At 47.5% G+C, this 26,943-nt stretch overlaps 1 protein-coding gene across 1 annotated transcript in view; it reads right to left on the bottom strand.

Moving 5' to 3' along the window:
• Positions 1–2,432: 2,432 nt before the first annotated feature.
• LOC140428786 (complement C3-like) overlaps positions 2,433–26,943 on the bottom strand; it is a 163,479-nt gene continuing 138,968 nt past the window's right edge. The window contains exons 13-16 of the mRNA XM_072515475.1: positions 26,755–26,805; positions 4,790–4,886; positions 3,851–3,918; positions 2,433–2,789 (exon numbers count right to left, since the gene is read on the bottom strand). Of these exons, the coding sequence (XP_072371576.1) occupies positions 2,725–2,789; positions 3,851–3,918; positions 4,790–4,886; positions 26,755–26,805 (281 nt within the window). The 3' untranslated portion in view covers positions 2,433–2,724. The remainder of the gene's footprint in view (positions 2,790–3,850; positions 3,919–4,789; positions 4,887–26,754; positions 26,806–26,943) is intronic.

Genomic DNA, 26,943 nt, shown 5'->3' with positions numbered 1-26,943 from the left:
CCAAGCAAGTGGACAGCATTCCATTACATTCCTGATTTGTACCTTATTGGAGGGGGAGGGGAAACGGGGGACGGGGGAGGGGGGAGGGGGGGGGGGGAGTGGGGGGGGGGTGGGGGGAGTTATTGGCCACAGGATTCATAAACTGTGACCTGCTCTTGCAGCCACAGTATTTATATAGCTGGTCCAGTTCAGTTTCTGGTCAATGGTAACCTTCAGCATGTTGATAGTGAGGATTTAGTGATGGTAATGCCTCTGAATGTCAAAGGGTGATGGTTAGACTTTCTCTTGTAGGAGACGGTCATTGTTTGGCACTTGTGTGGCCTGCATGTTACTTGCCACTTGTCAGCCGAAGCCTGGATATTGTCCAGGGCTTGCTGTATTTGGACATGGACTGCTTCATTATCTGAAGAGTCATGAATGGCACTGATCATTAGCTAACATCCCCACTTTTGACTTAACGATGGATGGAATGTCATTGATGAAGCAGCTTAGGATGGTTGGGTCAAGGACACTACCCTGAGGAATTCCTGCAATAATATCATGAAGCTGAGATGATTGAACTCCAACCACCACAACCATCTTCCTTTTTATGATTCCAACCAGCGGAGGATTTCCCCCTGATTCCTATTGACTCCAGTTTTGCTGGGACTCCTTGAGGCCATACTCGGTCAAATGCTGCCTTGATATCAAGGGCAGTCACTCTCACCTCACTCTGGAGTTCTGATCTTTTGGCCATGTTTGAACCAAGGCTATAATGAGGTCAGGAAGCTGGGTGGCCCTGGCAGAACCCAAACTGAGTGTCGGTGAGCAGGAGTTATCGACAGTGCAATCAAGTACCATGGGCACATGTGAGCAGGTTATTGCTGAGTAAGTGCCACTTGATTGCGCTGTCGATGACTCCTTCCATCACTTTGCTGATGATCGAGGGTAGACTGATGGGGGCATGTGGTAACATGGCCCCTTTAAGAGGTGATCCTCCATGGACCACCTGACAGGCCCACAGCCTATGGAGACAGAATGCAGGAATGTTAACCAATCAGATGTTTGGGCGCAGATCTGCCTGTTGGGGTTTGGTCTGAGTTAGCCTGGGAGTCGTGGGAACAAGACCTGTGTAGTAGTTCTATTGTTCAGTGTATATAGTTCTTAATTCAATAAACCTCTGTTGTGTTTTAGCACTGTCTTGTCGATTGGCTCGCAATGTAACAAGGCGGTAATTGGTCGGGTTGGATTTGTCCTGTTTCTTGTGTACTGGACACACCTGGGCAATTTTCCACAATGCCGGGTAGATGTCAGTGTTGTAGCTGTCCTGGAACAGCTTGGCTCGGGGTAAGTTCTGGAGCACAACTCTTCAGTACTATTGGCGGAATATTATAAATCAAATTGGCTGAAGAGTGACATCTGGGCTTCCTGGTATGCCCTCCTGCACTCTTCATTGAATTAGGATTGATCTCCCGGATGGATGGTAATGAGTGAGGGATATGCAGGGTATGATTAGCCATGATCGTATTGAATGGTGGGATGGATTTGAGGGGCTGAATTACCTTCTCCTGTTCCTAGTTCTTATGTTCTTATGTGGTTACACAATATATACAATTCTGCTGCTGATCCACAGCCATTCATAATATGTTGAGTTTGTAGTTGCTAGATCTGTTTGATGTTCAGAAGGTGCCAGCCAACACCTCAATGTCAAGGTGGGACTTTATCTCCACAGTAACTGTGTGTTGGACTGTTATGGGCAGATGATTCTGTAACAGGTAGATTCGTCAGGACAACATCAAGTTGGTTCTTCCCTCTTGTTGGTTCCCTCACCACCTGCCGCAGACCAAAGACGTAATTCACCCTAAAGTGTCATTTGGCGCGGGCTTGGCAGGGTGTTTCCCACCGCAGTTTGTGAGATCCAGACCTGGATTCACACACACAGTCATTTTTTGGACCTTATGGGGAGCTGAATTCCTACCGAGACCGGCTCCTCAGAGATCAGGGAGCCATTATGAAAGGGTGCCCCAACTTCTAAGTGGACTTGAGGGTTCCCCCCACTCTCACACACAGGCAATGCCACCACCTGCAGATATGGGTATTAGCCCCCTCCCCCCCACTAAGTAAGGACATCCTGCTATGGGGTCTATGAGGACCCTCCTTTTCAGGTCCCTCCTACCCCCTTCACCCCCCAACCTTTATGAGGCCCTTTCATACCCTCCTTCAACAACCCCCCCTTTCATAGATCCCCTCACTCCCCTTTACATGGGCATGGCCCCCCCCCACAGGCCACAACCCTTGGCAGTGCCAACCTGGTAGCCGAGGACCCTGCCGCTGCCAGCCTGGCAGACCTGCACTGCCGAGTGGGCCGGATGCCGGGGCAGTGCCAAGGTAATACCCAGCCCTGTTCCCGACCACCTTTATGTATTAATTTCAGGCTACCAGAGTGACATGGCTTTTCTTTAAAACAAAGTAAATGATTCCTTGGAATTTATTGATGTCTCTGCCGATGAATTACCTCATTCAGAGGAAATAAGTCACATGGGGAGATTGCAAAGGTCACATTTACCAGTTGCCCATATATGGTCTGTTTCAATGTTAATTAGGACAATGAAATAGGAGAGTCTGTTCCATTGTGAAGATAGTGATATCATGAAGTTCTGCATTGTGATATTCGAACATTCGCACGTAAAACTTTCGCACTTTACTGGAATTCACCATCAGAGTTCTCAGTCCGCACGTAGTTGATCAACCTATTGAACTATAAATGCTGTCAACCATCTTCATCATCAGTGGTTTCGCAATACATATTTCTTGAAATATAAAAGTATGCATACATTAGTTCTCTTTGTTGAACCATACAGCCCTTCTAGATCCCACCCCCTCAGCAGGGATTTCTCACCTCCATGCTGCACCCAACTCTACCTCACCATCAAGTCTCTCAACTCCTCCAGTATCTCTGAGCTATCAGACTGCTTATCTGACACCCAGGGCTGCGTGAGCAGAATTTTCCTCCAAATAAATATTGGGAAGACCGAACCATGGCCTTTGGTCTCGCTCCAGACTCCATTCCCTAACGACCAACTCAATCCCCCTCCATGACAACAGCCTGAGACGAGATCAGTCTGTTTACCCTCTTGGTGCCATACTTGCCTCCAAAACTGAATTTGATGCCCTTCACAGTGGTGGGGTTGATAGCAGGGGTATTTCATCAGACAGGGGCATAGCAGAAGGTGTTCCTGCCACCTTCCTGCTTCTACCAGGTTAAATGTGTGGCGGGTAGGTCTGTGAGCAGCCTTTTTACACCCCCCGCCAACTGAGACCCATAATGTCTACTGTTATTGACCAGTAATGGGCAGGGGGGTGCTCACTATGTGAGGAGCATGAGAAGCAAACCATGTCCGGGTTGCTTGTGGACTCCCTGGGGCAAACTCGGCCTCAGATGGGTCTAGTTCCAGCAACAGCTACCATTGCTTTGGTGGTGCTGCCATTCAACCGATCGTCCAGCCTCTGATTGGCTGCTAGCTCTGAGTGGGCAGGACTTCTGTCCCCCTGGGTCCTTGATCCCAGGGAAGACCCACAGCTGTCTATTTCAGTGATTGAGCCTTCGTGATTGAGATTTACAACATTTTCATTGGAATGCGGGTCGCTGCTCTGCAATAGCTTTTTTAGATGTGCTGAAAGTACAGGTAGCAGATCCAAGGAATGGGATGGGGACTACTGTGGAATCTGTGCACCCAAAGAGATGAATTTGGATGAAGTTCATTGTGCATGACAATGGCTGGCTATCAATCTCAATTGACTAAACTGTGAGACTGGGCAGCATCTATTGGCTTCTCAAAAGCTGCATTTAAATTCAAGAATGCTTACTTACCGCCTTCTTTCGAGATACTAAAAGCGCTAATTGTCCAGGAATTTGGAGGATCGATATCCGATGTTAACCTGCGAGAAAATAAACATCAACGCGGAATGTTCATTCCTCATATTGCCTTTCCAAAAGGATATTTCAGTTGAAATGTTTCACTATATATTTACCCACAGTCACATAAATGATAACCTTAAATTTCCTGCCTACTTGTGGCCAGATTCATCCACATTTGGGGCCCAAATCCAATATGTGGCCAAATAGGAACTTGAATGTCAACCAGAGAGTGTAACTTATACCTGTCACATTAGCAGGAAAACCAAAGGATCAGAAGGAAGGTCAACATTACTTGCCACTGACTTCAACGCAGAATATTTGGTGGCTACAATTCAGCACTGCCCCCACTGTCCTGCATTTTCAGACTGCCAGGTTTCATTTCAAATTGATCCCTGTTGATTTGCGTATGCTCCCAAATTGCGAACAATAGTTCCCTTACAGTCACTGCAAGAATATATAAGCCAGTTCACTTTGGGTGTCTGGGAGAATCTGTGACTTTGCTTTGCTGTCTTGGAAATACAGCTGGTTTAAGGGAATGGCTAGTTTCAGATTCATTCTTCCCCAAAAGACAAGTATTGGAATGAACAATATGATAGCCGCAAACTAAGCCAAAGGGAATTCAGGAGGAATCTCTTTATCCCAAGGGTGACTGGAATGTTGCTGCCATGCAGAGTGAGAGTGGACTATTGAACTCAATGCATTTAAGGAGAAAGCGGGTAAACACACAAGTAGAGAGGAGTAGAAACATCTGGGGTCATCCCTGGTAATCTTTTTCCTTTGCATCTTCTCTATTGTCAAATAACTTCAGTATGTGTTTCGATCAATCACTTTTGTACCCAATCATTGACACCCCCTAACTAAAACATGGCATGCAGCACCAGTCTACCATACCTGTATGTTTTCTTTCCAAAGGTTTCCTGTATCTCCCACACCCAACTGTGATCATATACCGGACGTATGGTGTGATGTGTATTCATGATCCCAACAGCTGAATGAGGGGAGAGAGCAGAACATACATTCAGTAATGCAAGTTTAAAACCAATTCTTAATTGTCATTATAAACAACTTGGGAAATCCTGGGAAAGAAGTCTCCTTTGGCACAATTCATAACATTTTGTAGCCATCTAAGATGGCCACCTGCAAAGGACCATGGGAATTATGGCCAACCCAGGACTCAGACAGATACAGCTGAAATCGAAGACCGTGATCAGAGCATGTTGAACTATTGGGTCCGAGTTAAGGACCGCCCCAAAGAGCGCAAAATCCCAGAGGGATAAAAGAGGACACAGCCATGTGTTCTGTCTCTTTTGGATCCGGCCTGTGCCAACCCAATTGTAGCAGGAACAGCCAGCCAAGTTCAAGACCAACGATCGCTACCTGACGGGTGAGCCCAGCAGAGACAGAGCCGCTTTCTTCAAACCAGCCAAATGAAATCCAGGTAAAGGCCTTCTCCATTTGCACAGTGCCAGTCGCCCTGAAGTTAAGTACAGGTTATTGTAGCTGATAGGTGTAGTTTAACTCGTAGTAGATATTGTGTTTGCATGTTGAGATAACTCTTGTGTATGTAAATGAACCATCTTTTGAACTACCTAACTGGCTGTGTGGTCATTTGGTTGATATAAGGGAAGGCTTGTGGTTCACCGAGATAAATGGAAATACCCACAGTATTGGCGACGCTGTTGGGTGGGACCGAAACAGAGCAACAGTTTTAGGTAATGGATCTTCGCTAAGATTGTAAGGTTGTTATTTTGGCACCATCATCAAGCCATTCCTTAGCATACTGCAAACATAAATGGAATGATGATTATTGAAACGTTGGTAGATTATCCCACTGCTTTGATGGATTTTTTCACCACGTAGGTTGGTGTTGTCTCATTTGTGATGTTCAACCAAACCTTGATTTCCAGATCAGAGAGCAAATATTACATTTGAAGACATTGTTGGCGAGGGGGTTGAAGGCACAGGACTTGAGGATTTGACAATGTGAGTGTTGGAAGGCTTAAAAGTGGAGAAATCTCCAGGTCCGGATGAATTGTGGCCCAGGTTGCTGTGGGAGGCGAGGGAGGAGATTGCAGTGGCCTTGATCCAAATTTTTAATTCTTCTCTGGCCACGGGAGAGTGCCAGAGGGCTGGAGAATAGCTAATGTGGTCCCACTATTTAAGAAAGACTGTAGGGATAAGCCAGGGAACTACCGGCCAGTGAGTCTCATGTCAGTGGTGGGGAAACTAATGGGGAAAATTCTGAAGGACTTTATCTCCACTTGGAAAGGCAAGGTTTGATTATGAATAATCAGCATGGTTTTGTCAGAGGGCGGTCATGCCTAACAAATTTGATTGAATTTTTCGAGCACGTGGCTAAGTGTGAAGATGAGGGTAGTGCAGTTGATATAGTTTACATGGATTTCAGCAAAGCATTTGACAAGGTCCCACAAAGGAGACTGAAAAGAAGGCAAATGCGCATGGGATACAGGGGAAATTGATAAGGTGAATTCAAAGCTGGCTGAGCTGCAGGAAACAGAGGGTGATGACAGACGTCTGCCTTAGTGACTGGAAGCGAGTATACAGTGGCATACCACAGGGATCTGTGCTGAGTCCTCTATTATTCGTCATTTATATAAATAATATTAGATGACTATGTGGCGGGTAGGATCAGTAAATATGTTGATGACGCAAAAATAGGCCGGGTGGTTAACAGTGAGACTGAGAGTCTTAGGTTACAGGAAGATACAGACTAGATGGTCAAATGAGCAGAAAAGTGGCAGATGGAATTTAATCCTGAAAATGTGAGGTGATAGACTTTGGAAGGAGCAATTTGACAAGGGAATATTCAATGAATGGCACCACACTGGGAAGTCCTAAGGAACAAAGGCATGTTTATAAATAGATCTCTGAAGGCAGAACACAGAAGGGTAGGTTAATAGGGTGGTGAAAAAGGCATATGATACACTTGTCTTTATCAATCGTGGCATAGATTACAAAAGCAAGGAAGTCATGTTGGAGTTATATAGAACATTGGTGAGGCCACAGCTGGAGCACTGTGTGTAATTCTGGTCACCACATTATAGGAAGGATGTGATTGCACTGGAGCGGGTGTAGAGGCAATTCACCAGGATGTTGCCTGGAATGGAACATTTAAGTTATGAAGAGAGTTTGGACAGTCTTGGGTTGTTTTCGCTGTAACAGAGAGGATTGAAGGGTGACCTGATTGAGGTGTCATGAGGAAAACATCTTTTACCCAGAGGGGGTGGTGGTCTGGAACGCACTGCCTGGGAGGGTGGTAGAAGCTCACAGCCCTTAAAAAGTACCTGGATGAGCATGTCTTAACGTTCGAGGCTATGGGCCAAGTGCTGGCAAATGGGATTAGGATTGGCAGATCAGGTGCCTTTCATGCGCAGTGCAGACTCGGTGGTTTGAAGAGCCTTTTCTGCACTGTATTTTTCTATGTTTCTGTAATTCTGAGAGAGGGGGGTTGAAGGTACAGGATTTGAGAACCTTGGGCGGGATTCCCCGCAATCGGCGCGATGTCCGCCGACCGGCGGCAAAAACGGTGCGAATCAGTCCGGCATCACGCCGCCCCAAAGGTGTGGAATTCTCCGCATCTTGAGGGGCCGAGCCCTAACCTTGAGGGGCTAGGCCCGCGCTGGACTGATTTCCGCCCCGCCAGCTGGCGGGAAAGGACTTTGGTGCCCCGCCAGCTGGCGCGGAAATGACTTTGCCTTGCGGCGCATGTGCGGGAGCGTCAGCGGCCGCTCACGGCATCCCCGCGCATGCGCAGTGGAGGGGGTCTCTTCCGCCTTCGCCATAGTGGAGATCATGGCGAAGGCGGAAGGAAAAGAGTGCACCCACGGCGCAGGCCCGCCCGCGGATCGGTGGGCCCTGATCGCGGGCCAGGCCACCGTGGGGGCACCCCCCGGGGCCAGATCACCCCGCGCCCCCCCCAGGACCCCGGAGCCCGCCGGCGTCGCCTTGTCCCGCCGGTAAGAAAGGTGGTTTGATTCTCGCCAGCGCGACAGGCATTCTAGCAGCTGGACTTCGGGCCATCACGGGCCGGAGAATCGCCGGGGGGGCCCGCCAACTGGCGCGGCGCGATTTCCACCTCTGCCGAATATCCGGTGCCGGGGAATTCGGCAACCGGCAGGGGCGGGATTCATGCCAGCCCCCGGCGATTCTCCGACACGGCGGGGTGTCGGAGAATCCCGCCCCTGATATTGTGCGAGAGGGGTTGAAGGTATGGGATTTGAGGATGACATTGTGGGAGAAGGGGTTGAAGGTACGGGATTTGAGGATCTGACATGTGGGAGAAGGGGTTGAAGGTACGGGATTTGAGGATTTGACATGTGGGAGAAGGGGTTGAAGGTACGGGATTTCAGGATCTGACATGTGGGAGAAGGGGTTGAAGGTACGGGATTTGAGGATCTGACATGTGGGAGAAGGGGTTGAAGGTACGGGATTTGAGGATGACATTGTGGGAGAAGGGGTTGAAGGTACGGGATTTCAGGATCTGACATGTGGGAGAAGGGGTTGAAGGTATGGGATTTGAGGATGACATTGTGGGAGAAGGGGTTGAAGGTATGGGATTTGAGGATCTGGCATAGAACATAGAACAATACAGCGCAGTACAGGCCCTTTGGCCCACGATGTTGCACCGAAACAAAAGCCATCTAACCTACACTATACCATTATCATCCATATGTTTATCCAATAAACTTTTAAATGCCCTTAATGTTGGCGAGTTCACTACTGTAGCAGGTAGGGCATTCCACGGCCTCACTACTCTTTGCGTAAAGAACCTACCCCTGACCTCTGTCCTATATCTATTACCCCTCAGTTTAAGGCTATGTCCCCTCGTGCTAGCCATTTCCATCCGCGGGAGAAGGCTCTCACTGTCCACCCTATCTAACCCTCTGATCATTTTGTATGCCTCTATTAAGTCTCCTCGTAACCTTCTTTTCTCTAGCGAAAACAACCTCAAGTCCATCAGCCTTTCCTCATAAGATTTTCCCTCCATACCAGGCAACATCCTGGTAAATCTCCTCTGCACCCGCTCCAAAGCCTCCACGTCCTTCCTATAATGCGGTGACCAGAACTGTACGCAATACTCCAAATGCGGCCGTACCAGAGTTCTGTACAGCTGCAACATGACCTCCTGACTCCGGAACTCAATCCCTCTACCAATAAAGGCCAACACTCCATAGGCCTTCTTCACCACCCTATCAACCTGGGTGGCAACTTTCAGGGATCTATGTACATGGACACCTAGATCCCTCTGCTCATCCACACTTTCAAGAACTTTTCCATTAGCCACATATTCCACATTCCTGTTTTTCCTTCCAAAGTGAATCACCTCACACTTCTCTACATTAAACTCCATTTGCCACCTCTCAGCCCAGCACTGCAGCTTATCTATATCCCTCTGTAACCTGCTACTTCCTTCCTCACTATCGACAACACCACCGACTTTAGTGTCGTCTGCAAATTTACTCACCCACCCTTCTGCGCCTTCCTCTAGGTCATTGATAAAAATGACAAACAGCAACGGCCCCAGAACAGATCCTTGTGGTACTCCACTTGTGACAGAACTCCATTCTGAACATTTCCCATCAACCACCACCCTCTGTCTTCTTTCAGCTAGCCAATTTCTGATCCACATCTCTAAATCACCCTCAATCCCCAGCCTCCGTATTTTCTGCAATAGCCTACCGTGGGGAACCTTATCAAACGCTTTGCTGAAATCCATATACACCACATCAACTGCTCTACCCTCGTCTACCTGTTCAGTCACCTTCTCAAAGAACTCGATAAGGTTTGTGAGGCATGACCTACCCTTCACAAAGCCATGCTGACTATCCCTGATCATATTATTCCTATCTAGATGATTATAAATCTTGTCTCTTATAATGCCCTCCAAGACTTTACCCACTACAGACGTGAGGCTCACCGGTCTATAGTTGCCGGGGTTGTCTCTGCTCCCCTTTTTGAACAAAGGGACCACATTTGCTATCCTCCAGTCCTCTGGCACTATTCCTGTATCCAATGATGACATAAAAATCAAAGCCAATGGTCCAGCAATCTCTTCCCTGGCCTCCCAGAGAATCCTAGGATAAATCCCATCAGGCCCCGGGGACTTATCTATTTTCAGCCTGTCCAGAATTGCCAACACCTCTTCCCTACTTACCTCAATGCCATCTAATCTATTTACCTGGAGCTCAGCATTCTCCTCCACAACATTATCTTTTTCCTGAGTGAATACTGACGAAAAATATTCATTTAGTATCTCGCCTATCTCTTCAGACTCTACACACAACTTCCCATCCCTGTCCTTGACTGGTCCTACTCTTTCCCTAGTCATTCGCTTATTCCTGACATACCTATAGAAAGCTTTTGGGTTTTCCTTGATCCTTCCTGCCAAATACTTCTCATGTCCCCTCCTTGCTCGTCTTAGCTCTCTCTTTAGATCCTTCCTCGCTACCTTGTAACTATCCATCGCCCCAACTGAAACTTCACACCTCATCTTCACATAGGCCTCCTTCTTCCTCTTAACAAGAGATTCCACTTCTTTGGTAAACCACGGTTCCCTCGCTCGGCACCTTCCTCCCTGCCTGACCGGTACATACTTATCAAGAACACGCAATAGCTGATCCTTGAACAAGCTCCACTTATCCAGTGTGTCCAAAACTTGCAGCCTACTTCTCCACCTTATCCCCCCCAAGTCACGTCTAATGGCATCATAATTTCCCTTCCCCCAGCTATAACTCTTGCCCTGCGGTGTATACTTATCCCTTTCCATCCTTAACATGTGGGAGAAGGGGTTGAAGGTACGGGATTTGAGGATCTGACATTGTGGGAGAAGGGGTTGAAGGTACGGGATTTGAGGACCTGGCATGTGGGAGAAGGGGTTGAAGGTACGGGATTTGAGGATCTGACATGTGGGAGAAGGGGTTGAAGGTACGGGATTTGAGGATCTGACATGTGGGAGAAGGGGTTGAAGGTACGGGATTTGAGGATCTGGCATGTGGGAGAAGGGGTTGAAGGTACGGGATTTGAGGATTTGACATGTGGGAGAAGGGGTTGAAGGTACGGGATTTGAGGATCTGACATGTGGGAGAAGGGGTTGAAGGTACGGGATTTGAGGATCTGACATGTGGGAGAAGGGGTTGAAGGTACGGGATTTGAGGATCTGACATGTGGGAGAAGGGGTTGACTGTACGGGATTTGAGGATCTGACATGTGGGAGATGGGGTTGAAGGTACGGGATTTCAGGATCTGACATGTGGGAAAAGGGTTTGAAGGTACGGGATTTCAGGATCTGACATGTGGGAGAAGGGGTTGAAGGTACGGGATTTGAGGATTTGACATGTGGGAGAAGGGGTTGAAGGTACGGGATTTGAGGATCTGCTTTGTGGTAGAGGGGGTTGAAGGCACAGGATTTGTGGTGAAATTTGACTCTGTTCTTCTCAGATGTCAAGATGATGACAGAGACCTCTCAAATTTAGATCTGTCCGGAGATGTTTTTTTCCCTGTATTGTGCGGTCCAATTTACAGGCCCTGAGATTGGCTTTCGCAAGGGTGGGAGCCTTCGAAAACCGGCGGGGCTGGCAACTCCGGCGCGAAGGAGTGGCGTGAACCACTCCGGCGTCAGGCCGCCCGGAAGGTGCGGAATCCTCCTCACCTTCAGGGGCTAGGCTGCCGCCGGAGTGGTTTGCACCACGCTGGCCGGCGCGGAAGGGGCTTGGCGCCACACCAACCGGCGCAAGTTGCCGCATGCGCGGGAGTGCCAGCGTGTGCTGGCGTCATCCCAGCGCATGCGCAGGGGGGATCATCTCCGCGTCGGCCATCGCGGACTGTTACAACAGCCGACGCGGAGGAATAGAGTGCCCCCATGGCACAGGCCCGCCCGCGGATCGGTGAGCTCCGATCGCGGGCCAGGCCACCGTGGGGGCACCCCCCGAGATCAGATCGCCCCGCGCCCCCCCGAGGACCCCGGAGGCCGCCCACGGAGCCAGGTCCCGCCGGTATGTACCTGTCGTAATATACGGCGGCGTGACCGGCCGAAAACGAGCAGCCACTCGGCCCATCGCGGGCCGGAGAATCGCCGGGGGAGGGGGGGGGCGCTGCTAACGGCCCCTGATTGGCGTGGCGCGATTCCTGCCCCTGCCAAATTCCCAGCACCGGAGAATTCGGCAGCCGGCGGGGGCGGGATTCACACCGCCCCCCGACGATTCTCCGACCCGGCTGGGAATCGGTGTTAGAAGTGTGCAATTTATGTTATTAATCTGTTTTCAAACTAACATCGCTTGGTTTATAAAATTATCATGGTTTGGAAGTTTATGTTCAAATGTAGGTGAAATGACCCATGTTGAAGGTTGACAGTAAAGGTAGATGCTTTAGTTGTTAGAATGGAAAAGTTGCATTGTGTTATTGACAGGGAAGTATCGAATGTTAACGTCAGGGGACAATGGCAGGTTTTTCTAAATCCACAATGGACTCTGGCTGGAATTCTCCGGCCGTTCACTGTTGTCGGGATTCTCTGGTCCCGCCGGCAGAGTACACCAACCCTTGAGTCTCCTAAAACTCTGAAAGGTGTTATCAATATTAAGTCATCAATGATTGGTCTGGAAGCTATTCCTTTGATTCTAAGATGGAAAGCAGTTATAATTAGAGACAGTTGATTAATATTTTGACTTGGATACAGGGCTAGTGTGGGCAAAGGAGCCCAGATCACAGGCTTCCCTATAAACCCAGCGATATGTCAAATAGAAAGAAGCTGTATATTTGATCATTTGGGTTGATCGGCAGCCAACTGGAAGGGGGAGAGCAAGAAAATAGATGTTTTCCAAGCCTGCACTTTAAGCAAAGGAAAACTGACTCTAACATTGAAAGCTTCACTTGAGAGGAGTTAAAACATGGCTGGAGTGAACGCTGAGCTGAATCTATAGAGACAGTCCCCAGGGGAACCCCTCATGGTGGAAGGTAGGATTGGAAAAGAAAAAGAACAGAAGTAAATGTTTGGGAACTGCCAAACAATTTGGATTGGTTCCTGGAGATTGGGCGTCTACTTAAGAGACTGAGTAACAGAACAAAATTATTGTCATTTTCATGGAATTTACAGTGCAGAAGGAGGCCATTCAGCCCATCGAGTCTGCACCGGCTCTTGGAAAGAGCACCCTACCCAAGGTCAACACCTCCACCATAACCCAGTATCCCCACCCAACACTAAGGGCAATTTTGAACACTAAGGGCAATTTATCATGGCCAATCCACCTAACCTGCACATCTTTGGACTGTGGGAGGAAACCGGAGCACCCGGAGGAAACACACGCACACACGGGGAGGATGTGCAGACTCCGCACAGACAGTGACCCAAGCTGGAATCGAACCTGGGACCCTGGAGCTGTGAAGCAATTGTGCTATCCACAATGCTACCGTGCTATTAAAAGTAATAATGGCAGTCTCCCTGTGTGGGATTTCAAAATATAAGCTGCCGACACAGAAATGTGAACGTTAGTGGGTTGGATTCTCCCGTCCTCCAGCTGCGTGTTTCTCGGTGGTGCATCGTTCGCTGACGCCGGGATTCTCTCATGGCACATGTTAATTGGATTTCCCATTGAAGCCACCCCATGCCACCGGGAAACCCATGAGCAGGGGTGCACTGCCGACGAGAAAAGTGAATCACAAAGACCGAACAATTCCAGCCAGTGTTTCATCTTTCGTCATAATTCTTTTAAAGGTGAGATCTTGATGTGTCATCCTTTTAGCTAATAACTGGACATTCAAATTTTTCTTTAAATCATTGTTCTCTATAGAGATTATAACACTTGAATCTGAGTTTGGGATGTCCTATAGTGCAGGTTTCCATGCTCACTTGCTGTACAATACCACATTTGGTGCGTGGGATTCGCCATATGAACCACATGATCAACGCAGCAAAAGTTGAGCCCTGAAGACCACACTCTCGATGCCAGGTATGGGGCAACTTTCAGGAACTTTGTCATTTTGCCCTGCCACTTGATGTAACAGTGAGATCTTATGCAGTGAAGGTTGAATGCAGCGACTTTTTTTCTGACACCGATCGCTATGTGAGAACTGCTGCAGATTAGACTTTGACCTTTATTTAGACACTGTGATGATATGCATAAAGCAAATTTGTACAGCATGTTATGCACAACCTCAGACCACTAGGTGGCACTGTAAACCCACCATGTGATCCTGTGGCTGGGGAGTTGGGAGTAGGTCGGACTGGAGGATAGACGTATTTTTCAATAGCTCTACAAGAGTTAATTAGAGTTAGTAGTTTATTATTTTGTTTATCCTCGTTATCATCACGCAGTTGTTTTATAATAAATTAATGAAACTAGATATTCTGTAGTTCAGTTTTCACTTGGGCCAGTCTACAGAACATGACAGACACCAACTCCGCTTTCCCTCCAAACTCTGTGCATGAGCCTGCTGAATGCAGAGCATGCTTTTGCTGAGCGATGAGTGATTTCTTAACCTGCCATGATGTTGCTGGAGAGCGTACTCCAGGTCAGAAGGACATCTGAACAGGGATGAGGAATAGGAGCTGGGATTCTCCAGGGTTCGCTGGCGGTGAGATTCTCTGGTCCCATCGGCAGCGCACCGTCCGCCGTGGGCTTTCCTGATGGCATGGGGTGGCTTCAATGGGAATTCCCATTGACAGCGGCAGGAACAGAGAATCCCGCCGCCAGCGAATGGCATGCAACCTCCCGCTGCCGAGAAATACACGACTGTGGGTGGGAGGGTAGAGAATCCCGCACATGGTGGTGATTGTGACTGAGGCTGGGGAAAAGCTGGTACAAAATCGCTGGTGTGAATTCCCCGCTGGCAGGATTCTCCATTCCATTGGCAGCGCATCCCGTCCATAGATTCCCAGTGGTATGTGGTGGCTGCAATGGGAAATCCCATTAGCCAGCGGCGGGAACCGTGTATCCCGCACCACCAAGGAACAAGTGTCTGGGAAGGTGGCGAGTTCACCCCTCAGTTTCAGACTCATTGTAAGGCTGAAACGTCTGAGGTTCGTGCAAAGTGGTCAACAAACAGCTAGACGTCCTCCAGATTGTGTGTGCTATGAGAGTACAGTCATTGGCAAACAAGAGTTCGCTTTGTTTTGTGATCATTGCCCAAGCCTTGAGCCTTTGCAGATTGAAGAAGTTGTCCCCTCTCCTGAACTCATAATGTGTTTACTCCAATGAGTGTCAACAAGAGCATGGCTGAAAACAAGATGGGAGACAGAACTGGAGCTATTATGCAGCCTTGCTCAGTGCCATTGATTACAGGAAAGGCAACTGTTGAGGCATCATTGCGCTGGCCATCATGAAGTGAGCGGATGACTCTGATCGTCTTTTCAGGGCAGCCATATTTGCACAGTGTAGTTCTCCCGGGACAGCGGCGACCTCGCGGGACCGGCACACAGCCGCGAAATGGCCCTTTTTCCCGCAGCTCTTACAGATCGCTGCGCGGGCCGGGCAGCGCTGCCAGGGGTGTTTCGCCTGGCCGCAGAAATAGCAGCGGGCTCCCCCGGTGCGACTTGGCTTTTGGACCGCGCAAGCCTGTGGGGTGTCCGGGGGGGGGTGGGTTTGTCGCGACGGGTGTGTACGGAGCCCAATGGGCTGCCGCGCGGTCGGGGCCATAGGCGTGGGTATTTCGCGCGGCCACGTCTAGGGAGGCTGCTAGGGCCCGTGCCTCTGAGAGTCCTAGCGACTCTTTTTCTAGAAGTCTTTGGCGGATTTGGGAGGAGTTCATACCTGCCACAAAAGCATCGCGCATTAACATGTCCGTGTGTTCATTTGCGTTCACCGGCGGGCAGCTGCAGGCTCGTCCCAAAATTAGTAGCGCGGCGTAGAATTCATCTATCGATTCTCCGGGACTTTGCCGTCTCGTTGCGAGTTGATAGCGAGCGTAGATCTGGTTTACTGGGCGAACATAGAGACTTTTGAGTGCTGCGAACGCCGTCTGGAAATCCTCTGCGTCTTCGATGAGAGAGAAAATCTCCGTGCTTAACCGCGAGTGCAGGACCTGTAGTTTTTGGTCTTCTGTGACCCGGCCGGTGGCTGTTCTGAGGTAGGCCTCGAAACAAGTCTGCCAGTGCTTGAAGGCTGCTGCTGCGTTCACTGCGTGGGGGCTGATCCTCAGGCATTCCGGGATGATCCTGAGCTCCATAGTCATTTAGGCACGCTTAATAAATTGTAGCGCACAAAGACTCCGAGAGACGAATAGAGTGAAGTCGATGAGGCTTTATTAAGCGTGACTGTTCCCCCGCAGTTCAGTAGTAGACTGCCTGCGGGGGAGGACTCCAGGTACTTATACTCCGCCTTCAGGGCGGAGCTAGAGGTCAACGTCCAACCAGGACCCGGGATCTGTCAGCCAATGACATCACGGCTTCACAGTCCCACATGACCCCTAATGCATACTACCACACACAGCACCCGCCATGAGCCTCACTTTATCAGGTCAATGAACACACTGTACAGGTCCTTGTTTGGTTCATGGGACGTTTCTTGAATTTGACATGCTACAAAGGTCACATTGACCATTCCTCGTCCAACACAAAGGCCACACTGATTCTGCAAAATAAGTGGCAACCCTGTTATAGAAAGATTCTTGTAGTCTTGGGCACAATGCCCTGCTTCCAGATTAAGCAGGAGAGGCTAGTGAGTTTCCTAACCACGTCAGCAACTCTGTGTTTGAATACTTCAGGTGGAATGTCACTGGCTCCTGCAGACCTATTCACAGACAGTTGCTTTATGGTCTTGGTAATTTAGGATTGAGAAGGGTCGAGGGTAGCCTTGCCCAGAACCCAATAGTGTTGTTGCAGAATGTGGATTCTTGGTTAGGAGATTGGTAAAGTGTTCTGCCTGTTCCTTTGGCATCATTGGCATCTGCTGACAGGAGCAGTGTCATACTGACAGATTGTAGACCTTCCTGGAGAGGCATATAATCATAGAAGTCCAGAAGGAGGCCATTCAGCCCATTAATTCTGCACCGACTCTCTGAAAGAGCAACCTAACTAGGCTCATTCCCCCACCCTATCCCCATAACCCATATCTAACCTGCACAGTTTGGACACAAGGGACAATTTAGCATGGCCAATCCACCTAACCCGCACATCTTTGGAATCTGGGAAGAAACCAGAGCACCCGGAGGAAACCCACACAGACGCGGGAAGAAATGCGAACTCCACACAGGCAGTCATCAAGGCCGGAATCGAACCCGGGTCCCTGGTGCTGAGAGGCAGCAGTGCTAACCACTGGGCCACCGTACCTCCCTGATCGTCTGGTTGTGCTTACTGGCTTCTTCCTGAAGCCCTGATGTCTGTTCCCCCAGCAGGGGATCTTTATCTCACTCAGTTTGGCCAACAGTGTGTGTATTTTGCTGTGGTATCTTGCTTTTTTTGTCAGTGATTTTTAGTCAGGCAGGTAAGCTCGGTGAACATTGTTAACATCATCTAGTAGCTTGACCATATCTTGGTCATTCAGGTCAAACTAATCTTGGTTTTTCTGTTTGATGACCCCAAAGACTTCAGATGCTGTATGGGTGACATTCCTTAACTACTTCCAAGAACCTTCAGTGTCCATGTTCGTAGCTAAATTTTCTTCCAGCTCTTGTCTTTTACGATAGTATCACCAAGCTTCCTTTGTGTCTTGACTCTGCCTCAGCATGTAACAAATATTTTACTCGTAACATTGCACTAGCTTCCATTGCCTGTTAGAAACACAAGGGACCCAACTACAAAAGAAAGCTTCCAGAGTACATGAGAAATGGAGATGAGCCAGAATCTCTACAGGATGAATGATAGCAGCAGGACTCCACTGACATTGACTAATCGGAAAATCACAGGTACATTTCCAACCCATAGGTATTAGTGAACAGACAATCACAATGCAGAACATGCAATTACAGCTATGAATTGTGTGATGAAAATGTTATTATTTTAATATTTTTGAGGATATTGTGTTGGTCTGTGGAAATGCTGTGTGTGTGTGTGACTAATTCAATTAAGCTGGTCACTGAATTCGATGGAGTTGAGACCAAAGGGGCTAAGCATGAAATGTAGGCACTTGAAGGGAATAAGGCCAAATTGGATTTGCTACAGTTGAAAATGAAATGAATGAAATGAAAATCGCTTATTGTCACAAGTAGGCTTCAATGAAGTTACTGTGAAAAGCCCCTAGTCGCCACATTCCGGCGCCTGTTCTGGGAGGCTGTTACGGGAATTGAACCGTGCTGCTGGCCTGCCTTTGTCTGCTTTCAAAGCCAGCGATTTAGCCCTGTACTAAACAGCCCCTAAACAGTTAAATACAACATGAGCAGAAATTTGCATTAGGATATAAGTGATGATTTTAGATGCTGAAAGGGTGGGAAGAAAGAGTCATCTGCAAACTATATGAGGCAAAAATATCAAATGTTATTTTACTTGAACGTATTGGCCCCAAGGAGAACATAAAAGGTTTTTATATTGTGTGAAAGGTAAATTTCAAAGTAGGAAAAAGACAATGAGAAAAGATGTAAGAGAAAAAATATATTTAACTATGGGTTGGAAGCTAGATGTGGCCATGTAAAATCTCCTAATGAGAGAATGCTGTGCTGGGACAGAACTGTGCAAAAATGAAGCAGTCTTCAGCGACATAGAAGAATGTATGTTGTTTTCAGAATGAAGTGTTTTGTTCTGAAGCTTCTGGAATTCTCCACAGCAGAGTGAGAGGGAAAGAGAGGCCCTGTGACATATCTTCCCTATAACAATCATTTCCATATGTTTTGGGCTTGCCCGAAGCTTGGGGGATTCTGGCAGGGGTTTGCCGGGCAGCACGGTAGCATTGTGGATAGCACAATTGCTTCACAGCTCCAGGGCCCCATGTTCGATTCCGGCTTGGGTCACTGTCTGTGTGGAGTCTGCACATCCTCCCCGTGTGTGCGTGGGTTTACTCCGGGTGCTCCGGTTTCCTCCCACAGACCAAAGATGTGCAGGTTAGGTGGATTGGCCATGATAAATTGCCCTTAGTGTCCAAAATTGCCCTTAGTGTTGGGTGGGGTTGCTGGGTTATGGGGATAGGGTGGAGGTGTTGACCTTGGGTGGGGTGCTCTTTCCAAGAGCCGGTGCAGACTCGATGGGCCGAATGGCCTCCTTCTGCACTGTAAATTCTATGACATGTCGGAGGTCCTGAAGGTGAAGGTGATCCAGAAGTGGCGATCTTTGGAGTGTCAGAAGACCTGGGAGTCCAGGGAGCGAGAGAGGCTGACGTCTTGGCCTTTGCCTCCCTGGTAGCCCGGAGATGGATATTATTAGAATGGAGGGACCCAGTGCCCCCAAAACTGTGGGTGTGGGTGAGTGACCTGGCAGAGTTTCTCAGGTTAGAAAAGATAATGTTCGCCTTGAGAGGATCTGTAGAGGTGTTTGCCTGGAGATGGCAGCCATTCATCAACTTCTTTGAGATGCCAGCAGTGGGGGGTATAAAATGGGGAGGTAGGAGAGCTGGGGAGTGGGGGCGGGATGGTGGGGTGTTAGGTATTTTGTTGATTTTCGTTATTTGCAGCCCTGTTGGCTTATTTTGTTTTGTGCTTGTGTTTGATGTGGAATTATATAAATGCCTCAATAAAATATTTTTAAAAATAACCATCTGGAAGAAAGAACTGAGGATACTGTTGCTAAGTTTGCAGATAATACAAAGGACAGGTAGTATTGAGGAAGCAGGGGGTGCAGAAGGACTTGGACTGACTAAGAGAGTTGGCAAAGAAGTGGCAGATGGAATACAATGTGCAAACGTGTGAGGTTATGCACTTTGGAAGGAGGCATAGTCTATTTTCTAAATGGGGAAATGCTTAGGAAATCAGAAGCTCAAAGGGACTTAAGAGTCTGTGTTCAAGATTCTCTTAAGGTTAACATGGAGGTTCAGTTGGCAGTTAGGAAGGCAGATGCAATGTTAGCATTCATTTTGAGAGGGCTAGAATACAAGACCAGGGATGTACTGCTGAGACTGTATAAGGCTTTGGTCAGACCCCATTTGTAGTATTGTTTTGGGCCCTGTATCTAAGGAAGGATGTGCTGCATTGGAAAGGGTCCAGAGGAGGTTCACAAGAATGTTACCTGGAATGAAGAGCTTGTCATATGAGGAGCGGTTGAGGACTGTGGGTCTATACTCGTTGGAGTTTAGAAGGATGAGGGGAGATCTTATTGAAACTTTGTTTGAATTTTTTTTCCAATTAAGGGGCAATTTAGCGTGGCCAATCCACTTACCCTGTACATCTTTGGTTTGTGGGGGCGAAACCCACACAAACACGGGGAGAATGTGCAAACTCCACACAGACAGTGACCCAGAGCTGGGAGATTGAACATGGGACCTCGGTGCCGTGAGGCAGCAGTGCTAACCAATGCGCCACCATTACAGGATACTACGAGGCCTGGGTAGAGTGGGCGTGGAGAGGATGTTTCTACTAGTAAGTTAAGCTAGAACCAGAGGGCACAACCTCAGACTGAAGGGATAATTCTTTAAAACAGAAATGAGGAGAGATTTCTTCAGCCAGAAGGTGGTGAATCTGTAGAACTCTTTTCCGCAGAAGGCTGCGGAGGCCAAGTCACTGAATGCCTTTAAGATAGAGATAGATAGGTTCTTGATTACTAAGAGGATCAGGGGTTATAGGGAGAAGGCAGAAGAATGGGGATGAGAAAAATATCAGTCACGATTGAATGGAGGAGGAGACTCGATGGGCCGAGTGGCCTAATTCTGCTCCTATGTTTTATGGTCTTATAGAATACCTACAATGCAGAAGGAGGCCATACGGCCCACCAAGTCTGCACCGACCCTCTGAAAGAGCACCCTACCTAGGCCCAATCCCCGACCTATCCCCGTAACCTCATCTAGGAGCAATTTACCATGGCCAATCCACCTCACCTGCACATCTTTGGATTGTGGGAAGAAACCAGAGCACCTGGTGAAAACCAAATATGAGCAACATTTGAGCAGCTTCAATAAAGATCAATGTATCATTATTGTGGTACTTAAATGGATGCATATTACAGCTACCTGCTGGTGTATACCTGTTAATCAATACAAAGGGAAACACTGCATCAATTCTCCTAGGCTCCTTCGACAGCAGATTCCAAATCCATGACCTCCAGCACTTAGAACAACACTACCAAGTTCTTTCTCCAAGTCACAAAACATCCTCACTTTGAAATATATCAGTGTTATCGAGTCATAGAGTCACAGATGTTTACAGCATGGAAACATGCCCATTGGCTCAGCTGGACCATGCCGCCCAGTTTCTATCACCAAGCTAGTCCCACTTGCCTGCATTTGGCCCATATCCTTCTATACCCACTCTGCCCATGTAACTCTCTAACTGCTTTTTAAAGGACAAAATTGCACCTGCCTCTACCACTGCCTCTGGCAGCTCATTCCAGATGCTCACCACCTTCTGTGTGAATAAACTTCCCCTCTGGTCTCTTTTGTATCTCTCTCTTCTCGCCTTTAACCTACGCCCTCTAGTTCTAGGCTCCTCTACCTTTGAGATAAGATCTCGACTATCTGCCGACACAATGCTCCTCAGTATTTTAAAGAACTCTATAAGATCACCTTAAGCCTCCTACATTCCAAGGAAAAATGTTCCAGCCTATTCAGCCTCTCCTTATAACTCAGGCCATCAAGTCCTGGTAGCACCATGTAAATCTCTTCTGCACTCTTTCTAGTTAAACAATATCCTTCCTACAATAGAGTGACCAGAACTGAACACAATATGCCATGTGTGGTCTTACCAATGTCTTGGACAACTTCAGCAAGACGTCCCCACTCCTGTATTCAATATTCTGACCAATAAACCCTAGCATGCTGAATGCCTTCTTCACCAACTAGGGAAGGGGCGGTACTGGACCTGGTATTGGGGAATGAGCCCGGCCAGGTGGTAGAAGTTTCAATAGGGGAGCATTTTGGGAACAGTGACCACAATTCAGTAAGTTTTAAAGTGCTGGTGGACAAGGATAAGCGTGGTCCTAGGGTGAATGTGCTAAATTGGGGGAAGGCTAATTATAACAATATTAGGCGGGAACTGAAGAACCCAGATTGGGGCGGATGTTTGAGGGTAAATCAACATCTGACATGTGTGAGGCTTTCAAGTGTCAGTTGAAAGGAATTCAGGACCGGCATGTTCCTGTGAGGAAGAAGGATAAATACAGCAATTTACGGGAACCTTGGATAACGAGAGATATTGTAGGCCTCGTCAAAAAGAAAAAGGAGGCATTTGTCAGGGCTAAAAGGCTGGGAACAGACAAAGCCCGTGTGGGATATAAGGAAAGTAGGAAGGAACTTAAGCAAGTAGTCAGGAGGGCTAGAAGGGGTCACGAAAAGTCATTGGCAAATAGGGTTAAGGAAAATCCCAAGGCTTTTTACACGTACATAAAAAGCAAGAGGGTAGCCAGGGAAAGGGTTGGCCCACTGAAGGATAGGCAAGGGAATCTATGTGTGGAGCCAGAGGAAATGGGCGAGGTACTAAATGAATACTTTGCATCAGTATTCACCAAAGAAAAGGAATTGGTGGATGTTGAGTCTGGAGAAGGTTGTGTAGATAGCCTGGGTCACATTGAGATCCAAAAAGACGAGGTGTTGGGCGTCTTGAAAAATATTAAGGTAGATAAGTCCCCAGGGCCTGATGGGATCTACCCCAGTATACTGAAGGAGACTAGAGAGGAAATTGCTGAGGCCTTGACAGAAATCTTTGGATCCTCACTGTCTTCAGGTGATGTCCCGGAGGACTGGAGCATAGCCAATGTTGTTCCTCTGTTTAAGAAGGGTAGCAAGGATAATCCAGGGAACTACAGGCCGGTGAGCCTTACGTCAGTGGTAGGGAAATTACTGGAGAGAATTCTTCGAGACAGGATCTACTCCCATTTGGAAGCAAATGGACATATTCGTGAGAGGCAGCATGGTTTTGTGAAGGGGAGGTCGTGTCTCACTAACTTGATAGAGTTTTTCGAGGAGGTCACAAAGATGTTTGATGCAGGTAGGCCAATGGATGTTGTCTATATGGACTTCAGTAAGGCCTTTGACAAGGTCCCTCATGATAGACTAGTACAAAAGGTGAAGTCACACGGGATCAGGGGTGAGCTGGCAAGGTGGATACAGAACTGGCTAGGTCATAGAAGGCAGAGAGTAGCAATGGAAGGATGCTTTTCTAATTGGAGGGCTGTGACTAGTGGTGTTCCGCAGGGATCAGTGCTGGGACCTTTGCTGTTTGTAGTATATATAAATGATTTGGAGGAAAATGTAACTGGTCTGATTAGTAAGTTTGCAGACGACACAAAGGTTGGTGGAATTGCGGATAGAAATGAGGACTGTCAGAGGATACAGCAGGATTTAGATTGTTTGGAGACTTGAGCGGAGAGATGGCAGATGGAGTTTAGAACATAGAACATAGAAAAATACAGCACAGAACAGGCCCTTCGGCCCACGATGTTGTGCCGAACCTTTGTCCTAGATTAATCATAGATTATCATAGAATTTACAGTGCAAAAGGAGGCCATTCGGCCCATTGAGTCTGCACCGGTTCTTGGAAAGAGCACCCTACCCAAGGTCAACACCTCCACCCAAGACTAAGGGCAATTTTGGACACTAAGGGCAATTAACATGGCCAATCCACCTAACTTTAATCCGGACAAATGTGAGGTAATGCATTTTGGAAGGTCTAATGCAGGTAGGGAATATACAGTGAATGGTAGAACCCTCAAGAGTATTGAAAGTCAGAGAGATCTAGTTGTACAGGTCCACAGGTCACTGAAAGGGGCAACACAGGTGGAGAAGTTAGTCAAGAAGGCATACGGCATACTTGCCTTCATTGGCCGGGGCATTGAGTATAAGAATTGGCAAGTCATGTTGCAGCTGTATAGAATCTTAGTTAGGCCACACTTGGAGTATAGTGTTCAATTCTGGTTGCCACATTACCGGAAGGATGTGGAGGCTTTAGAGAGGGTGCAGAAGAGATTTACCAGAATGTTGCCTGGTATGGAGGGCATTAGCTATGAGGAGCAGTTGAACAAACTCGATTGTTCTCACTGGAACAACGGAGGTTGAGGGGCGACCTGATAGAGGTCTACAAAATTATGAGTGGCATAGACAGAGTGGATAGTCAGAGGCTTTTCCCCAGGGTAGAGGGGTCAATTACTAGGGGGCATAGGTTTAAGGTGCGAGGGGCAAGTTTAGAGTCGATGTACCAGGCACGTTTTTTACACCGAGGGTAGTGGGTGCCTAGAACTCGCTACTGGAGGAGGTGGTGGAAGCAGGGACGATAGTGACATTTAAGGAGCATCTTGACAAATACATGAATAGGATGGGAATAGGGGGATACGGACCCAGATTGTGGTTTAGTCGGGCAGCATGGTAGGCATGGGCTTGGAGGGCCGAAGGGCCTGTTCCTGTGCTGTACTTTTCCTTGTTCTTTGTTCACCCTGTCCATTTGTGACTCCACCTTCAAGGAGCTATGAACCTGTATTCCTAGACCTCTTTTTTCTGTAACTGTCCCCAACTCCCTACCATTAACTGAGTAGGTCCTGCCCTGATTTGACCTACCAAAATGCATTACCTCACATTTATCCAAATTAAGCTCCATCTGCCATTCATCGGCCCACTGGCCCAGTTAGTCAAGATCCTGTTGCAATCTTATACAACCTTCTTCACTATCCACTATGTCACCAATCATGGTGTCATCTGAAAACTTACTAACCATGCCTCCTACATTCTCATCCAAATCATTAATATATATATATCACAAATAACAGTGGACCCAGCACCGATCCCTGAGGCACACTGCTGGTCACAGGCCTCCAGTTTGAAAAACAACCCTCCACAACAACCATTTGTCTTCGGTCGCCAAGCCAAGTTTGTATCCAATTGGCTACCTCGTCCTGGATTCCATGAGATTTAACCTTTTGCAACAACCTACCATGTGGTACCTTGTCAAAGGCCTTGCTAAAGTCCATGTAAACAACGTCGACCACACTTCCCTCATCTACCTTCTTGGTTACCCCTTCAAAAAACTCAATCAAATTTGTGAGACATGACTTTCCCCTTAATTAGCCATGCTGACTTTCCCCAATTAGCTCTTGCCTGTCTAAATGCCTGTAGATCCTGTCCCTCAGAATACCTTCTAACAACTTACCCACTACAGAAGAAAGACTCGCCGGTCAGTAGTTCCCGTGCTTATCCCTACAGACCTTCTTAAACAAGGGCACAATATTTGCTACCCTCCAATCCTCAGGCACCTCTCCTGTGGCTGTCGATGATTTAAATATCTCAGTTAGGGGGCTGGCAATTTCCTCCCTAGCCTCCCACAATGTCCTGGGATACATTTCATCAGGTCCCGGGGATTTGTCTATCTTGATGCGCTTTAATACCTCCAGCACCTCCTTCTCTGTAATACGTACACTCCTCAAGACATCACTTTTTATTTTCCCAATTTCCCTAACATTCGTGCCTTTCTCAACCGTAAATACTGACGAGAAATATTCATTTAGGACCTCTCCCATCCCTTGTAGATCTGCACATAGATAATCCTGTTTATCCTTAAAAGGCCCTACCCTCTCCCTACTCACTCTTTTGCCCTTTATGTAACTGTGAAAGCTCTTTAGATTTTCCTTATCTGCCAAGACAATCTCATGTCCCCTTTTTGCCCTCCTGATTTCTCTCTTAACTCTACTCCAACAAGCCCTATACTCCTCAAGGGATCCCCTTGATCCCAGCTGCCTATGCTTGTCAAATGCCGCCCTCTTCCTTTTGACCAGGGCCTCAATATCCCGAGTCATCCAGGGTTCCCTACTTCTACCAGCACTACCCGTCACTCTAAAAGGAATGTGCTCACCCTGAATCCTACTTAACACACTTTTGAAAGAGTCCCACTTATCAGCTGTCCCCTTGCCTGTTAACAGGCTCTCCCAATCAACTTTTGATCGTTCCCCCCTAATACCATCAAAATTGGCCTTGTCCCAATTTAGAATTTTAGCTTTTGGGCCAGAACTATCATTCTCCATAGCTATCTTAAAACTAATGGAATCATGGTCACTGGTCCCAAAGTGATCCTTCACTAACACGTCCGTCACCTGCCCGTCCTTATTCCCTAAGAGGAGGTCAAGTTTTGCCCCCTCTCTAGTCGGGCCATCCACATATTGAATGAGGAATTTTTCCTAAATACACTCAACAAATTTCTCTCCAACCAAACCCCGAGTGCTATGGGTGTCCCAGTTAATGTTGGGAAAGTTAAAGTTCCCAACTATTACCACCCTATTTTTCCTGCAGCTATCTGTAATCTCCTTGACATGGGTCTCACCCACACAATCAAAAGATGTGCAGGTTCGGTGAATTGGCCATGCTAAAATGTTTATATTATTTTTCACCAAATGTATATTGAGAAGTCGAAATGAGTATGATGTTTGTAGACTAACATGCTCTGCAAATAGACTTTTGCACCTTACACCTTTTTCAAGATGACAGGTGACTAGTGGAAATCAAAACAAAAAAACAAATCCCACCAATGCCCCCGCTCACATTTCTTTTCTCTTTGACCTCCCACAGGTCAGACATAACATTGGCTGCATTCACAATAAACCTGTTTCTCACAAGAGTCTACAAAGTGTAACTTCACAATAGAATCATGATATTCTTAACTGTCTTCTGACTGGTTGAGTTTAGTGAGTGAAAAAGCTGTCAGCTTTTTTCCCCGAGGTGAAAGGATCTTTGTAAAACTGTGGATGAGTTTTAAATGTTTTCTTCCTCATCCGTGAATTAATGGAGAAAAATGAAGATGTCAAACAAAGAAGCTGACGTTTTGGCTCCAAGCAGCTTGTATAAAACAATTCTTACCTTCTCTGGGCAGTGCTAATGGCCCTCTTTTCCATGGAGCAGTTGTTGTTTCTGTAATGAATCAGATTATTTCAAACAATTACTTTGCTTCGTATTGTTGCTTTGGCTCTGACACTTTTCTCTGTGAACGGTATGGGTTTGTCACTGCTGAAGTGTTTGGGATGTTAGGTGTGATTTAACAAGCCCACG

This window comes from Scyliorhinus torazame, chromosome 8, assembly GCF_047496885.1.
Source record: "Scyliorhinus torazame isolate Kashiwa2021f chromosome 8, sScyTor2.1, whole genome shotgun sequence".
NCBI classification, from domain to species: Eukaryota; Metazoa; Chordata; class Chondrichthyes; order Carcharhiniformes; family Scyliorhinidae; genus Scyliorhinus; species Scyliorhinus torazame.
Note: the sequence above shows the minus strand (reverse complement) of the source record. Positions and strands in the feature narration are given on the sequence as shown.